Source organism: Pseudopipra pipra, chromosome 2 (genome assembly GCF_036250125.1).
Source record: "Pseudopipra pipra isolate bDixPip1 chromosome 2, bDixPip1.hap1, whole genome shotgun sequence".
Taxonomy (NCBI): domain Eukaryota; kingdom Metazoa; phylum Chordata; class Aves; order Passeriformes; family Pipridae; genus Pseudopipra; species Pseudopipra pipra.
In genome coordinates, this window is record NC_087550.1 from 1,866,481 (window position 1) to 1,885,084 (window position 18,604).

Consider the following 18,604-nt stretch of genomic DNA (forward strand, 5'->3'; position numbering starts at 1 on the left):
CAGGTCCTTTCCCACCAGGCATCTTTCCAGCCTCTCTTGCCCCAGCAGGGGGTTATTGTGACCCAAGGGCAGGACCTGCCACTTGGCCTTGTTGAACCTCACACTACTGGCCTTGGCCCATTGATCCAGCCTGCTGCAGTAACGATACTGGAGTAAAACTTGCTGCTATATCTACTTTTACCTAAAATCAGCAATATAATGCATGAACCCCAGGGCCCCTGGGCTGGGGAAGGTACTGTGATCAAGCTATCATAATAAAATTCCCTTGGGATCATTGAATTCAGCGTGAAGCACAAATCACAGGGTCTGCTGAGAAAACCGCGTCACTGGAAGAAAATGTTGCTAGTGCTTGATATGGGATCAATGTACTTTTTGCTATAAATTCACATTTTTATCTGGTAATTTTCCCCTCTCCTTCTGAGTTGTCTGCCACATTTCTTATCAGATGACCAGAGTTCACACCTAAGAGGGATGAACTCACTGTCTCAGTCAAGCTTCTCTACATCAACAGCTTTATCAGCTCTTATTGGCTCAGTGTAACCTTTAGTATTCAGTAACAGTACTGGGAAAGAAATGCATGCAATCCATCCCATCAGATTAGAGGTTCTGCTAATTATTAAGATTGAAGAAGAGTTGAGAAATCCCTTTGAAACAATTTGAAGTGTCTGGTTTTGGGTTTTTTTTCACAAAGCTCTTTAACACTGGAGCAGAGTCTACCTTCACATACATTTATTAATAGAATAACAGATCCATTCAGTCATGCATAAACCAACAATCCCAGAAAGAGTGCAGCAGAATGCACTCTTCCCATTTCGAACAACATGACTAAAGCTCACTCACTACCGCTCGTGCTTTTCTATCTCCATTTTAATTCTTGCAGCCAAATACTGTTCTGTGCTGTAAAAACAGTTCTGAACATGATGTGATTAACCTTAGGTTCCCCCCATCCCCTCATCTCACAGCCCCCTCGTACGTGGCCTGTGCTTTCTATTCATGTTCAGCCATCTGATTTCCATATCGTCCCGCTCAGCCTCCCGAGCGGCTATTAGCATAACAGAGCTTTGCTGTGACATTGATTGAAGCCAGCGCTTGCTGAATGCGGTATCAAAGCATAATTTGCCAGAAATCACATCTAATTTACTGTGTACCATTTAAATTTCTTAAAAAAAAAAAAAAAAAAAAAAAAAGGCAGCAATTTCAATATAAGTATACTAGGTTTGTAATCTTAATTCTTTTTTTCCCCCCCACCATAGTTTTGGCTAGTCTGCTGGAATCTGAGTGATATATTTCATTTTGGAGGCACTGTCTTTGACTTTCAGATGTTAATTAAGCAGGAGTTTTTCCACTCTGTTTCTTCCTATGCACTTAATGCTACATCTGAAACAGTAAAGAGTAATAGTCTGGTAGGCACAACACTCGGTTTGCTGCTTCATAACAGTTTTTTCAACAGATTCTTCTAATGACCTTAATGTTTAGCTTGAATGAAGCATTTAAGTACCACATAACTTTAACAGCTGAAGCTGATCAAGCCTGCTGTTATTTCTCTAACTGTACCTTTTCAGAATGTTTTTAAAATTCACCTAATTTGAGAGCAGCAATAATGGCTTGAATAAGTTTTGTCCAACGTTCCCCTGAAGCTACGCTTTGAGCAAGTCATGATATCAGTTGGCCTTTCTGCAAAGTGGAAGTAATAATATTTATCCACCTTTATAAACAGCATCTATATATGAACATAATAAGCTCTGCTTTTAGGAAAATTGAAGAGCCCAAGTGCTTATTCTGTCAAAGAAGCCTTGCTGTCTCTGAGTAGGGTCACACTGAAGTCTGGAGATAATGTCTTAGTGTTTGGGTAGTTATACTTGACCAAGAATTTATCCTGCAATTATTAAGTGTTACTTTCACTTTTCAAATTGCACTGTTTGACTAGAAATTGACAAATAAAGCTGATATGGTGAAAACGTTGTTTAAATGCTATATACAATATTATTTTAATCAGAGTCTGTCTATAAACAGAGCTATAGCTGAATATGACAACAAACTATAACAAAAGGAGGGTTTCTTTCATTATAGAACCCTGTCTTTGAATAAGTTAAAAAAAACCCAAACAACTCACACAATGTTTTATTTTTCCAAAATTATGTTTGTCATGTTATTTAAGATTATGTTGTTAAATAGTTTAGCTGAAGAAACTCTGATGTGAATAAAAGCTCCAATTCATTTATTTTTTTTATAGTAAATTTCCAGTAATTATGGCTGCAGAGGAAACTAGAAAATATGTGATTGCACAACTAGATATTGTTGTTTGCTGGGGTCTTTAGAAAGGTTAACTTAGTAACTATGAGGCCACAGACCTTCTATTCATCTAGTATGGCAAAAGCTGGAAAGGACTTGGTGTGTGGAAGGCAGTGAACGGAACAACAGGATCCATCCTTGTCTGAGCTACAGGCTTATTTTCCTTTTCTGTTTTTGGAAAATAGGAAAAAAAAAGAAAGAAAAAAAAGATCGTTTTTCTGCTCTTAGGAAAGTGAGAAATATTCAAAGTTAGGGATAGGTCAAAGCTAGGGATAGGAAACTAGGTAGGAATTAGGATGTATATCTCTCATTGTGCCTTGACTACCAATTATCTTAATTTGATCCTTGAAAAGCAACGAATTTGGTTCTGTTGTATCTGCTCAGAGCTTGGAGTTATTGATTTACAACACAGCCTTGTGCGTGTGAGAGTGTTTCAGATGAACCCTTAAACTTGCCTGCCTTGCATTTATGCAGTTACATGACTTGAAAGATGGGCTCGTGGAAATGCCGAACCCTTCTTGCTGCTGTTCAGCTGCCTCAGAGCACTGCCTGTAGAACATACCCCCAGTGCACCAAGCATGCCTGCAAAGTCATCTTGGGCATCCATCATGCTTAGGTTTTATCTATGGGATGGTCTCCTGGTGCCAGGTTTTGAGCATCACAACAGAAAGATTGTGGTCTCAAGGCCACCCATAAGGCAGCAAAGACATAGGACTCATGCGTTGTTCCTGCCAAATCAAGGTATAACACCTGGAGAGGTTTTCTTCTCTCTGCTGTGCCTGAGGTTGCTGTTGATTCTATATTGATATCCTGGGCAATGAACTTCTGTGGCTGAGCAGCAAACACTGGGCTAGCCCAGTGACCTTTATTAAGCAGGTGGTCAGAACCGTAGAGATACCTAAGATATGCCTAAGGAAGGGGAGGTTTCTACTTCACAGCTTAAAGGTCTCTCTCTCTTTCTCCTCCTGTGTGACTGACTGAGCTAACACATGCACTGATTATCACACTGCTGCTTCCTGACACCTGTAGGTGTTTGTTGCATACAGATTGCTTGGTAGAACCAGGTGAGGGAAAAACAAGTAACTCGCTGCAGCTCAGCACTTTAAGAGTAGAATAGCATGAGTTCACTTCCTACAGTATGTATAGACACACCTTATAGAAACCTCAAAACATATAGCTATAAACAGGCAGCAGCAGGGCACTAAGGCCTTTGTCCCTGCCTGTTTAGATGATTTAACAGCTGCTGAGGTGGAGGAAGAGGTGGACACTTCTTTCCAGAAGGCCAAAACCTGAGTTTAGGAGTGTGAGGCAGAAGAAATACTCTCTACCTTTTAAATTTATGGTGGTTCATGTTTATAAAGTGCTTTGCAGTTCTTGTTTTAAAGAGTGCATTATACCAGCATTATTCAACTGATGCTCTTTAGACTCCTGCTGATCTGTAAAGCCTCGGGAAGTACCTCAGGAGATCACTGCAAAGTGTGTTTCAAAAAAAAATCAGGTCTGCCTGCATTTCTATGCAGTTAGCAGATTTGTGTCTGTGCTGTCAGCAGGTGTAATCGGAAGCTGGGTCTTGATTGCTCTTCGTGCCTAATTAAATAGTTTGTAATTATAATGGTGAAAATACGGTTTTCTAAAACACTTAAATTCTGTTTACCTAAAAGCTTAGTGTTCCTAAGCCATCCCTCTGCACAACCACAAAACCAATAATGTAATAGAAAAAAATGGGTTTTGTTTGGTTTTTTTCTTTTTTTTTTACTGTTTTGTCCCCTTCCTCAGCCTGCCCCAAAAGTTAGCTAGTCTTTTGATAAGAATATCTGGAGACACTGCTTGCATTTTTAAGATATGCAAAATAGTACAGATCCAGTTTCAGGGATGAACCAAGACTGGAGGGTTTTCATATCACTCATAGAAAAGCCATTTGCTTTACTACTACATCATGCTCAACATAGTCACTGATGTCAAGTTTTCTCTCTCAAATGCTCTGATACTGCTTCTTCCTCACTTTCTTTCTACACATTAACACCTTTTCTCTACCTTCTCATTCCCACCAAGTACTGACTCTCTATTCTCTGTCAGTACCTTCCAGTACAAGTCAAACTACTCCCCTCTCTTAGAAATTGTTCACTTCTGACTGTGCCTCCTGGTCCCATATGTCTGAACACTGTTAATGCCAGCTACTTGAAAACATAACCAGTCCTGGTTCTTCTTTCTCGCTTTGAACCCAGTCTCCTTTTTTCTTTTCCTTGTTTCTACCTGATCTCTTGGAATACTTATTCTTTCTCACTCACCACTCACTTCTGCCCACTAACTCTTCAACTTTTGCTTCCTTCTAATCTTTAAACAAGCCGAAATCTGGATTTCCCAAGTTTGTGTTGTTTTATCAACCATTCTTTTTACTGCACTTCCCACTCCATTCTTGACCACACTGCCTCTAAGAGAACTGAGAGAACTCTTGAACTTCTGTTCTTCTGCTGTCATCCAGACCTTCCTTTCCTTTCTCAATCATTTTAAAAAGTCTAGAGGGCTAGACTGAGAAAGGCAGTCTGTTCATCCTGATTCATACTTGAAATACATGATAGCTCTGTGAAGCCTAAGAGGCTATGAGAGTGCAGGTACCTTTCCAGACCAAAGGTAGAATACATTCAGAGCCAGAAATATAAACCTCTGACTGTGCTCCTTAGCATTTATTGTCATCAGAATTGACTCTAGCATGTATGGTTGTAATGTTTATTTCCCTTTTCATTTTTTTTTAATAACTGGGGATGTCATGTACATATATTGCTGCTCTTTCTGTCGCTGTTGTTGTTTGTTTATATATTAATTCTGTCTATACTAATTGATGTTTCTGGTGTCATGTCCTCTGACATAAAACAAATCTCCATAATGTTGTCTCTTTCCTTCAGTATTCCCTGTCTCTCCCTTGCAAAATATGCTAAACTTACACTATGTTTTTTCTTACATTGTAGCTCCTCCACAGTTTGTGGTGAGACCACGAGACCAGATTGTAGCCCAAGGTCGAACAGTGACTTTTCCTTGTGAAACTAAAGGAAATCCCCAGCCAGCTGTTTTCTGGCAAAAAGAGGGAAGTCAGGTAAGCTGTAAGCACCCTATAAGTCTTTCAAGCCTTTCTAAATAGTTATACTGTGAAATTTTAAGGAAAATTTTTTATATTACCTTTTACAGATTCTCTTAATCTTTCACAGGAATTTGTCTTTTTAAACTATCACTATTCTGTACTGAAATTTCTGCTGCCTTTTTTTTTTAAATATTGATATTATGAAGAATACAAAGGCCATTCAAGTCGTTGAAACTTGGGCTAGGTGCTGTGCAGATGTACAGAAAGCAGCAGTAAAGGCTTTTCATTCTGAAGCCCCCAACAAACAGGTGGGGGAGACAGGCACAGTAGATAAAAAAAGGTATGACTCAATTTTTTACTAATCAGAGTCAGTAATTACAGTTCACAACCTGTCTAGACGTGATCAGGCAGATGTGTATCTCGCAAGCTGATTTGCATTGGCTTATTCTCCTAGAGCATACAGATACAGGTTTTGAACACGCAGGTGCTTTCTTGAGTAAAATTGTCCCAGGAAATTTCCAGATCTGGTTTTGGAAATATTTCCCCGATCTTTTTTGCAGGCAGAATTTGTGATGTGGCGATGGGCGTTGCCGTCAGCCAGCACCATCTTCTACAGCTTAGGGTTTGAATGTCACATCATAACATTTCTTTACTGCTGTTGCTGCACTGGCATGTTGTTACAGCAGAAGTCAGGCCTCCTCACTTTGAGTGTGCAGTTCATGTTAGTATGTTAGATTTGAACACTGCAAAAACTACGTGCTGTATTCTCTTTTGCACCTGAGAAAAGATTAAAAGGGCCAAATGAATGCCCAAGGACAGTGCCTTCTGCAACTCCCTGATGAGCCCTGTCACGGCTACACCATGTGTATGTATGTATTGCATGTATCTATGCAATATACCCTTCTCTTTTGGCAGGTTGGTCTCTTCAGACCCTTGTGCTACTTTCCCCCATGTGAGTTAACTCACGTATCCACACTGTGCTTGTGCAGTGCAGACGTGCCTTTTGTGAGATCTGGAGGCACTGTGTGCACAAGCTCATTTAAAATGTGAGATAAGAGCTGAACCACAGATCTCCTGCTCTGCCCCACCTGCTTCTCCTTCACCTTCTCACGAGATCAGAAAGCTATTCCAGAATGACAGGACCAGGCTGACAGCATTTTGTGCTCTGCTGTCTTTGTGGCTTACAAAGATACAACACTATTGCTTTATGAAAATAAGCTTGTCTAAACGTAAGCTTAACCTTCAATGTGTATCTCTCAGTGTAATATTTGGAGAAACTTAGATTTAGCCTCCATGGATCACACACCCTAGAAAAGCAAAGTATTGTGAGTTTGACTAAGGTGGCAATTTTTCCAAAGGGAAAGTAGAATAGTATGTTGAAATTAAAGTAGGAAGTAGTGATGTGCTAGCAGACATTTCAAAACCCTTCCTTGTAGAGCATTTTAATAACATGGTAATGTTTATGTAAAGTGAGCTTATAGTGTCACACTTGAATCTAATAAAGTGGACATCCATCATGCTGTAATAAAGAGAAGAGCTTCTAATTAAAGTAGGACATCATTTGCAGGATTAAAGTCATTTAGTGTAATTGAAAAGTGTTAATACTCTATTTTATCCTCTTCCATTTCTATCACTTCAAGGGTAAAAACATTTTAAGGTGAAAATGCATCTTGTGTCTTTAATTGAATGTTATTACCTACTGATTGTACCATGTTGAAGCTGCTTAATTACAAACCTGGAAAATTAATTACCATATTGAGAAACAGATCCCCGAGGGTTAGAATAGTCTTTTTTGGCAAATAAATGCAACATAAAAATTGATACCTACATGGTTTATAATCAAACCTTCAAACACAGCTCAGTGTGATTTACAACAGCCTCCTGCTAATCTCGATTGATCATGGGTGAAATAACACAGGTTAGGGTTACCCTCTCACTATATAACTTGCCAGATTTTGCAGTGAGATGCCATAAGGGAGGTGAGTTTCCACACACTGTATATCATCATACAAATGGAGGGTGGTGTTTTTGCCAAATTACGTGACTTTTCACCTTTGCATGCCCAGCTATAAATTGTTTCTTGTCTCTACAGTGCTTGCTTCTGCTTTTACTTGGGGAACTGTTTGCAGCTCCACTTTTAGGGTTTGAAATAGTGTTATGTAGTCGTGTTATCCCACTCCAGTAATTGTAGGGCATTTTTCATTGAGACTCCATTTCTCGATGCTGTGGTTTTGAGCACAACCAGCTGGAAGGGAGGGGAGCTGTTCCCTCCTGAGTAATTTTTTGTGCCAGGCTGTGCATAAACAGCTGGCCCTTTGTACTTGGTGGCCTTTTCCCAGAGCCCAACAGCCACCCATCAATGAAATGCATGAGGGAAGGGTGTGTGTTATCTTTAGACTCTGTGGATTAAATTCTTCCTTGAGATAAATTCAGTGGTACTTTATCGGGGATGTCTTCGGTCCCACTTTTCACAACCCAGCATCTGTGTCCAGATGAGCAACCCAACAGCTAACTAAAATAGTGAAATTATAAAAAGCATTTAAAAAAGAGGTTTTACTGTAATTTAGGACAAGTTATAGTTCATAGTTATCTGGTCTTTGAAGAGAGGAGTCGTGAGACTGGTGAACTCCTCCTGATGTGTGGAATATTTACTGGAACATGTTACCTTCCAGAACAGAGAGGCCCATGCTGAAGACAAAAAGAAGAGTAGTCTCCCCTGCCTAATGCAGTGATAAAGAGGATTCTGGATTATTTTTCTCTTAAGAATTAGGAGCTTGATCCTTGCACTGTCTTTTACATTGTGTTTATTTATACACTTTACATAATGAGTGATAATCAGAGTCAAGATCAGCCATGCCTAAATTCTTCACTTTCTCATAAAATTTAGTGAAGTTTTCATAATACCTTCATTCAGTAGGTATCTGTGCCAAGCAGAAGTTATTCTGAAAGTTTCAAGGCTGTTCAGAAAACAAGGCAATTATTTGAGATCCACTCAGTCCCATAGCCTGAAATTGCTTCAGAATTTTAACACTTTTTTCCTATTGGATCTGACATGTTTACTGAGTGCATATTGATTTTTGAGGAAAAAATCTGCTGTTATAAATTTCTTGAACATTGCCATTGAAACAAGGCAAGGGAAAAGCCTAAGGGTGACAAGTATCCTTGTAGGTTAATACAATTATAAGGATACTTAGAGCATCGGATCTTATTTAAAGCATATCACTTTCCTTTTACTGCCAAAACCATAGAGATAAATGCATGAGTTTCACTTAAAAGCAGAATTTGTTTCTTATTTGAATTCTTATTTGTTTCTTAAGCAATTTGTTGCTTATCAGTTCCAAATCCTTTTTTGTAAACCATTAAGGTCTGCAGAAAATTCACTTAATACCCTGTTCTACACTTTTAGATTCCATTTTTAGCCCATACAGACAAGCTTACAAGTTAGTAGGGAATCATCATTAGAAAACACAGCAGAGCTATATTGAGCTGCAGTAATGACTGAAAGCTTATCACAGCATGTTAAGTGTTTTGGGGTATTCCTGCTGCAAACAACTGTATTTTTCATAGAGGCTTGTTGAGCTGACATAAAAGCCAGATCCTATTTTACTGGAATTACTTTTGTTTAATTATTGTTTAAGCTGTTCTCCTTTCTGCCTCATTGGGCAATGCTGCTGACCTTTCCCTTTGCATTGCTTTCCTTTTCCTGTTCTTATATAGTCACAAGAGCTGTGCCAGATGGTATAACTTTTTCCTTGAAAACACAGCCCTCACTACTAAAACCTTTTCAGTATTGATTCATTCAGTCCTTCATCATATGCAATGACTCCTACAGCCATTCCAGCTATTATTATTGACATCTCTCTTTTCTCCAATCCAGCCCAAAGGCAAAAGCTAATCTTCCTGTTTTTTGCTAACTGATGTCTTATCCTACATGAAATTATTCTTTCTCTCTGATGATTTCTGCATCAGATTAATACCCTTTCTCTTCACCCTCAAGGCTCCATGATGCATTTCTCCTTTGGTATATCTCAGTTTTAATTTCTTTTTACTTCTCCTTTGAGCTCTCATGCTTTGCCAGCTTCTCCTACTTTATGACCTGGTCATATCTTCCTCCCAGCTTTACTTCAGTGCCCTACTCTTACTTTCTCCTTTGCCCAGGACATATTAACAGCCAGACAATAGTGCTATGCTCCCTCAAGTCTCCAGGAGTCAATTTTTTCTGCTAGTTTTCCAATGTTTACTGTAGTATTATGTCCTCCTGGTTTGATAGCCAAACTAAGTATATTATTACAATTACATTCAGAAAGAAGATGAATGTGTCACGAGTATAAATCACTCCAGTGTGATTGTTGGAAAATGTCTCCCCGCCTACACCCCCAGAACACAGCACTGTGTGCTGTCAAAGGGCTGTTTCTAATTTAAACTGCAAGTTGCCCAAGGCAGGGAAAGCCAGCTCTATGTGTTCATAAAGCCTCACTTTTCCTTCTGGTTTATTTATAGTACTTTTAAGGGAAAAATCGTCGCCTCTCTAGCTGAGGGAAAAGTGGTGCTTTAGTGTTTTGGACTGATGTTTGATGAATTGTCTTTGCAGAACCTACTCTTCCCAAACCAGCCTCTCCAGCCCAACAGCAGATACTCGGTGTCACCGACCGGAGACCTCACCATTACCAACATCCAGCGCTCGGATGCAGGATACTACATTTGTCAAGCACTGACGGTTGCTGGAAGCATTTTAGCAAAGGCTCAGCTGGAGGTTACAGATGGTGAGCTATTAGAAATTCCCATTGGCTTTTTTTTTTTCCTGTCAGAAGTCTTTTAAAAGCAGTGTAAATAAAGGCATGTGAGACCACGTAATTCATACAAGGAAACGGACAGTTTTATATAGGAAATAAAATGGAAAAGGATCTCCGTGCGCTTGTCTGTGGAGTCAAAAAGGCATCAAGGCCTATTTTGCCTTTTGCTTGCTTTCTGAAGGTTCCTTAACAATGAAAAGAAGGGAAAAACAAGCTTAAAATAAGGTTGGTGAGAAAGGAAGCTGCTTGGTTTGCTAGAGCTAAGACACGACTGCAAGAAAACATTGTGGAGAATGAATAGGTTTATGATTAAAGCAGTGAATTGGGGTGCAAAACAAAATTAGTCCTGATTCCCAACAGTCTTCACTACCATCTTACACAGCTAGTTTGGGAATGTGTCCTCAGCTCAATTAAACCAAGGCAGTTGTTTCAATGTAGTGGAGTACTGTTGGTTTGGAATAGCCACATGTAGCCCTTTAGTCGCTCTGTGAATAAGGCACCTACCTCAGAGCTGTGTTCTAAGAATTTCCTTGTATGGTTAAGTGTGAAAAAAGCCATGAAAATGAGAAGTTAGAGAAGAGTTTTCAGGAAAGGAAAAGCATCTGTCTTGATGCTTTCCATTTCAAATTTTTTGGGTTTGAAGTTTATCCTGCCTTGAAGTTTACCTTACTCCGTCTCCAAACATGAATCCTTTTCATATGTCAGGAATCCTGTTGATATCCCTCTTCATCCTCTTGTGGATAGAAGGCAGTTTGCATCCTTTAATGTTAGTGAGGAAAACAGTAGAATTCCTCTTATACCAGGAGATTGTGGCATTCCCCGGCATCATTATTCCTTATCTTAACTGACACATTAAATATCTCCTGACAGACTTTGATGAATTTTTGCCATTAAAACTGTTGTTATATGCAGAGGTCTACTTTTACTGTTCCCTTAGAGACCTGCCTGCACCACGAAAGTTTGAAAAGATGTCTAATTTTGAATAATCTGCCTTTTCACAAGAGCATATTCATCACAAGTGACAGGTAGAGAGGTTCAGGCTCATGTTATAGAGGTTTGAGCATTAATTTGATGCCTTTTCTTTGTTTTCCAAAAGCTGCCTATATTTTTATGACAAGGGAAGATAATTTCTGCCTTATCCTCACATCTCTTCAAGCACATTGCTTTTCTGTAGTTTCTGGACACTAAAGGCTTGGCTTTTCTCTGCGATCCCTTTAAGTCCTTTCTCTCATGGTCTGAGAGAAAATGATGCATTTTCATTCAATTCAAATTTAAATGTAGATTAAAAGGTCGTTTAAAATTAATGGAAAGGCAGTATTTTGTAATATCTGTCCATAGTGCTGCCTGACTCAGGGCCATGACTGTGATTGGAATAAATAGAACACACAAACATTGGCTGGGAGGACATTGAGCTGTTAATGGTTGCACCTGCTGATGCTGCACAGATTTACAGCAACAGGCGCTGAGTGGATCAAATCAGGTTCAAGGACACGAGTGGTGAGAAATTCTTCCTTTTGACAGGCAAGGCCTGTGGTCCATTTCTTGTGCAGGGGAAAAAAAAATAAATCCCAATTGATCTCTTCGGAATTTTCGTTAGTTTATTAGAGGAAAGTGTCCCTGCTAAAATGCAAACTCACCTCCAGCTAATTCTGATTAAAGGCAGTGTGCATTTCACATTGCTGGAGAAAGCATTAGCTGGAGGCTGTGCTGCTCAGAGAGTGCAAGGCCTGCGTTCTTCAAATGCTTTCCAGAACCCACTGTCAGCAGCATGATCATTATGAAAAAAATACAAAATTGCTTTATAGAAATACCATTTCATCCCCGAGTCAAAGGGCAGGTGAGGTCAGAAGAAAAGTGCCAGAACAACATTGTGGAACTGAGATTATATAAATAAATCTACCATTAGATCACAGATATTTTTTTTAATTGCTTTTGATTAGGAAGTTACCCATAAATGTCGAAATAATCTATTTTGGTTGATGCTGAGCAGAAGTTAAGGAAGCTAATGATTTTTATCAGTAGGGAAATCTCACTTAATGGTTTTAAAAATATAATAAAAGATAAACACTGTGCATGTTAGCTATATACTTAAGCATTAGTGTTCTAGTTTTTGGCTGGTGATTTCAGTTTTACTTCATAGCCCGGAATTTTTCTGTTTGGTTAATGATTTAATAATAGTGGCGAGCCATCTTTTTCATTTTGAACACATTTTTGTTTGATCCAGAGTAATTTAGATCCAATTGAAGTTCCAATACAGAATGAAAACATGTCATGTGCAGAAAAACAAGTGCTTAATTATACCATATATAGCAGTGTTTCAGTTGTTAACATTTTTGCACTTACAAGTCTTTACTGGAAATATTTTTAACTCAAGTGTTCACATGAGAAGAGATTACTAGCTGTGATGAAATGTGCTGAGTTGAGTGATAATTTTGCTGATTATGGACTGTGCTAAGAGCCTTCGGTGTATTTGAAATTCAAATCTTGTATTTTCTTGAAAGGCTATCATGTAATTCTCTGTCTAATGCACATCTGGAAAAGCAAAATCATTTTAAAAATTGAACAATCTTAGCAATCCTTTCAAACTCAAGAAGTGAATATACAGCTCACAGTCTTAAAATGACAGATCCTGGAAATAAACCAAATGCTTCCATCTATGTCTGTGCTCAGCATAAAATGAATAGTTTACAATTAGTATTTAGTTACATAAATTTATCCATCATGCACAGAATATTTTGGAAAAGATCTGAATTTCTCCTTAGTTAGTAATCATTAAAATAAAAATTGTGGCCAATGCATGTGCAGCTGTAAGATCATGCTTTGTCCAGTTTACCCAGCAGTTGCTGTTTAGGGTGAGTATTGGGGTGGAAGGAAAAGATTAACCTCACATCGTGCATTTTTCTGACAGCATAAGAATGAACCGGTTTAGGATATTAAATTAATTTAAAACATTGTGTTTCTGGGATTTTCAGTAAAGCAAAAGGCTGGATCTATAAGGATAATTCAGAATAGATTAAAAAAAGTAAGAGGAGGAGTTGGCAGAATACCTCAACAGCCCACTCTCCACTGATTTGGGACAGACACTTGAGGCATTTTGCCCAAACTCCTTTGCATTTTTTTTTTATTATAGGTCTGTTGAATACTCTGGGATATCTCTCTCTTAAATCCTCTACTCACAGTTTACTTGCCTGCAAATCTGGCCACCATGATTCTTAGCCCTCATCAAATGTATATTAAATATTTTGTAGCAAGTGTGGCAGTCTCAAACAGGATAGATTCAGAACAATGTCACAGCCTCCTGTGAAGCTCTTCTGCAAAAAAAGACAGAAGGATTGGTCTCTGCTTTTCCAACCTAACCCTAGCCCTACCCTATCACACTAGTGTTCATCATGACTTATGTCTGATTTTCCCCATTAATTCACCAGGAAAGTTTTTTAAATTTTGATTTCGGAAGTGAAAAAGTAAAGACTTCATTTTGTCATTCTCTTATTTTAATTTCCTGTTGTAATTTGACCACATTCCACTCGAAGTTAAACATGATTTCAGTTGATCCAAATTGCATTTTTAGTGAATAAACTGTTAATTAACAAGTATAATTTGTTCTTTTCCTATAATCTGTTCCAATTTTATGATGCACTTTATCACAAAAGAAATATTTTAATTTTTCAGTTACCAGAATATAAGAATATATGGATACTGGCAAATAGTTTCAAATCCATTTTTTAAATTAAATTAATTTTGAAATCAACCTCTGATTTACCATCCAAACATATTTCTAACCACAGACAATGTTTCTATGGAATGGATGTAAAAGTTTCCTGCAAGGGGGAAACTCTGTAAGTGAAAAAAAAAAGTAAATTATAATATTTTGAAAGCAACTAACAAACACCACACCACTTTATGGATATTTTTCATTATCTCTCTGTTCTTCAGAATGTTTATGATATATGTTTTTAAACCCCTAAGCAAGTTTTGGATCCTTACTAATGAGGTAGGAACACAAGCACCCACAGAGGTTTTATGGAAGATTTACAAGTCCTAGTTGTGAAGACAATACAGTCATTTACAGATCAGTGGAAACCCTAAGTGTTCATTTAACCTTTAGCCTTAGTGTCATGGAAACCTGTAGTGGTCTTTCACCCATGACACCCTTGAAAATGAAGATTCCTTCTGGCCAGGAGACTTTCAATTACACTATTGATCAGAGCTATTTAAAGGATTATGAGCTCCTCATTTGTGCTGTAAAAAAACTAATTACGTGCCAAAGAACAATATCTGTAATGCTGTAGGTTTTGAAAATACCTACATTGCTACACATATGAAAAACAATTAGGTGAAGCAAATAACTGGGATAGAATAGTTAGCAACTTAAATAGTAAGTCTTCCTTAAATTTTGGCTGCCTAGAATACTTGGATGTCCTGTTTTACATTAAATCTAAAGGATAACTCGCAGTTAAATTTTCATTTGAATATACTTGTGCTGCAGGTATCCTTATAGTACACAGGAGATGAGATCAGTTTGTATCTCACCAAATGGCTGCACTGTGTAGTTATAAGGAACCTTAATGAGATAAAAAATTTCATATTAAGGTGAAAATGCATTACATTTTCTCTGTTCTTGTAACATAGTGTTTGCTGTCCTATCTCTGAGTTCAGTGGGTGATATTTCAGAATTTCCAAAATAACTTTCACATTCTGGTGTTAATAAATAGTCTTTATTGGCTTCTATTTTCAGTTTCAATTTCAATAAATGTGATGAACTCACACTGCAAGGTGTGATTCTGATAATACTAATGATTCTGTCCTTTGTGAATCTCGGTAACAAAACAGGGTAGTTGTATTTTTGCAGCATTCAAATTTCAGAAACAATTATTTTAGGTATAAAATGTACCACCAACATGTCCCTAATATTTTTATTTATTAAATAGCGTAATGAAAGCACTTTGGATCTGTTGAATGTTCCAGAGGGACCTTTGCATCTCAAACAGCTCAAATACAACAGAAACCTTATTGCTTTGTAATAATTTCTTTTCACTTCTTTGTCAGAGTCAAATGTTGTCTATGGACTGTGATAAACAGATTTTCAGCTAGAATAAATGGTTCAAACTCAATTGACATCAGCAGAGGGAGACTAACTTACACTGCTTTAGAAGATAATCCTACCTGTTACAATATTTAATACCAATCACATAATTGTTCAGTTGTTCAAAGATTTAAAACAGTAGCAATGTGGCAGGTAAATATATAAAAATGAATACTCAGTTCTGTTATACTGCAACAGTCAAAGCCTTGTTTATATTCAAGTATTTCACATTCGTTTTGTATAAACACATTCTTTAGAGACAAAAAGTTATATTTTGCTGCTTAACAGATGGCTCAGAGGATAAGTTCAACAAGCAGAATAATTTATAAAAAATGATCTTTCAAGAAAAGGGAACACGAGCATTTTACCTCATCTTCAGGGTGTCCCACTGGTCATGGAATGAGGTTTATACAGAGCCACACACTCAGTGGTTGCAGAGTCCCTTAAGCAGTGTTTCAAGCATGCAAATGTAAATTATCAGGGGAAAAAATTAAGAGGCTTCATGGCTTTAAAAGGTGATGAAATGATTTGATAAGTAAGCTTTTAAATGGTGTGATTGAGTTTGAGCTTTTCTCCACCAGAAAGAGTGGTACAGTCATTTAGATCACTCAGATTGTGAAGATGTTTTGTGTTACTGTGAGGTATTTTTGCAGATGAAAACTTGCAGATTGAGCAGGACTGGGGATGTGGTTGGTACCTAGCTGTAATAGTGTTAGTTTTTCACTTTGAACTCTTAACAGATTTTCTCTTCTAGGCCATAAATTAGGTAAGCAATTAAACACATTTTGATGTGACATCAAATGTGTGCTTTAAGTGCTTTCCTAAATTGGAAGAAATAAGCGATGCACTTCAATTCTTTTCCAAATCAAGGTCTTAATTTTCATCCTGTGTTAACCAAATGAGTCTGATGATCTTTGCTGACAGAAATTTACATGTCTAGGTGTTGTCTCGCAATGGTGAAATAAAATCCTTACAAAAATACTTTTCAAATATGCCAGCTAATTGTTAACATGTACGAGTCTTCCAAAAACAATGTCTTTAACCTCTTGGATGCTGCCTTAAACCAGTCTCTTAGAATCGGTGCTGTGTGAAGGAACAGGGCTCACTGGAGCGGAGGATCTTTAAAGGTGTGGGTGTCGCTGTTTAGTCTTGACAGATAGGCCTCCACCCATCATCCTCCAGGGACCCATCAACCAGACACTGGCAGTGGATGGCACAGCTCTGCTGAAGTGCAAGGCCACTGGCGACCCCCTCCCCGTCATCAGCTGGTTGAAAGAAGGATTCACCTTCCTGGGCCGAGACCCTCGGACGTCCATACAGGACCAGGGGACGCTCCAGATCAAAGCGCTGCGGGTGAGTGACGGTGACCAAGCAGGCGTGACAGGTTCTACACCGCTGGTTCCGACCTGTTGGCCTGTGCCTGGAGCAGCTCTGCTGCCTCCCCCTTGTCTTCAAGGTTAACTCGTCTTTTTTGCCATGCAATTCTCTCCAAGTCCATGTCCTGTTTCGTTCTTTGACACTCTGAAGGGAAGGGGGGGAAAAAGAGAAGAGTGAAACTAGTATCAGATATTTCAATGAGAATTCCCTAAAAAATAGAACTGATGTTTAAAATCTTATGTATGTTTCAGGAAAACACATGAGTTGGATATGGATAGAGATGTAAAAGGACAGTCCTTCCTGTCTTTTCAGTTAGTCTTACCATGAAGCCATTGGCCTCTCTGTTTAAACTTAGAGCAGTTCCTTGGCAACACCTGATCATAATTTTCCAAGGACTTGTATTGGTAGCACGTGATCTAGAGTTCATCAGAGTTTAACCACACACTTTCTCCATCAATAAGTCTTGTCAGTCCTGAACTGGATGATTTATTCCAATGTTATGCTCGCTGGAAGTATTCCACCAGGCTGCAAATGGCAAAAGACAACTAGTACATGAAGTCATATGCAGCAGGATTTCTGTTCAAAATAAATACCTATTGTAACGTTTACATTTTAACAAATGATATTATAATATTCCAAATAGCATAACGTCCCATGTGGTTGATAAATATTGCATCACTAATCTATTTTTTTGGCTTTTAATTTTTCCCTGTTCAAAGATAAACACATGTTAGTTGTTTGTGTGTATTTGGACAAGCGTGCACATGGAAAAATAGTAAGTTAAATGTCCTTATTTGTCAAGAACTTAAAGACAACTTAAGAAATGACTTAATTTCATCAGCAGAAATTTCTGCACTTGGCTTTTCCATCCAAAAAAAGTCAATAAACGTAGCTACTGATGACAAGACATAAAGAGCAGTTTTGTTTTCTGATACCTTCTCATCAGTGATCATAGATGAATTGTGAACTTTCTTGGAACAAAATGGAATTTATTAAAAAATTTATGCTAGCTTTCCTTGAGTAAACAATTTATCCTTCCTCCCTAGGCTGAAGGCAGGTTTAGGCCATGAAGGTTAATGCATTTTTCCTGTAGAGCTGGATTAAAGAGTGCGCTTGAATAGTCAAGATTCCCCAGTAGTGTTAGAAAGCAGCAATTAAAGGTGGAGGCTTAGTGATTTCAAACAAACTTCCAGGCACTGATGATGGGCTTCTGTGGAGTGTCCATGAGGCAGAAGCTCCTGGGATACCTGTCTGCATGCAGCTATGCAAACAATGAAATTGGTTCTGAATCGTGCCGGCGCATTAATCTCGCTGTCAGAGGCCCAAAGTCTGTAAACTAAAGGGAAAAAAATTTGCTTGCAAGGGGAGAAGAAAACAGTATTAGTAGTGAGTGTGGTTTTGAAAGACATGAGGCTTTTATTGATCCTTAAGTGGCTCATTCACTACTAACTAATTTTCCTTAGAGGTTCAGAAAGGCATTTTTTATAAACCCTTCTATAGCAGTGCATTCAGATTCAAGAACAAAAACTACACAGGACCACAAACCGCAGATCTCTCCTGTCCCTTGCTATTTTTGTGAATTAAATATGAATTTAAGAGTGGAACGTTTAACTTTTCTCTCAGGCCTACCTGAGCAAGGACTAGCACCACTTCCTAAGCAAAAAATGGCCATGAAAACCTCCGAGTACACTTAAAATATCCAAGTTCAAATAAGTTAGTATTTGTCACCCACATGTCCTCAGGCTTCTGGATGAGGGTAGATTTAGATTAGATATCAGGAAGTTATTCTTTACTGTGAGGGTGGAGCAGGTTTCCCAGAGAAGTCATGGATTCCCCATCCCTGAAAGTGTTCAAGGCCAGGTTGGATGGGACTTTGATCAGCTTTGGTTTAGTGGATGATGTCCCTGCCCATGGCAGAGGGGTTGGAAGGAGATGATCTTTAAGGTCCCTTTTTAGCTGGTCATTTTCTGCTATGTAGCTCTT

The 18,604-nt window shown here is 38.4% G+C and overlaps 1 protein-coding gene across 5 annotated transcripts in view; it reads left to right on the forward strand.

The window, feature by feature from the left end:
• The window catches only part of ROBO2 (roundabout guidance receptor 2), a 1,041,091-nt gene that overhangs the window by 928,421 nt on the left and 94,066 nt on the right, over positions 1–18,604 (forward strand). For all 5 annotated transcript variants that reach the window (XM_064642976.1, XM_064642985.1, XM_064642994.1 and 2 more), the window contains 3 exons: positions 5,259–5,383; positions 9,960–10,131; positions 16,392–16,597. In XM_064642976.1, the coding sequence (XP_064499046.1) occupies positions 5,259–5,383; positions 9,960–10,131; positions 16,392–16,597 (503 nt within the window). The remainder of the gene's footprint in view (positions 1–5,258; positions 5,384–9,959; positions 10,132–16,391; positions 16,598–18,604) is intronic.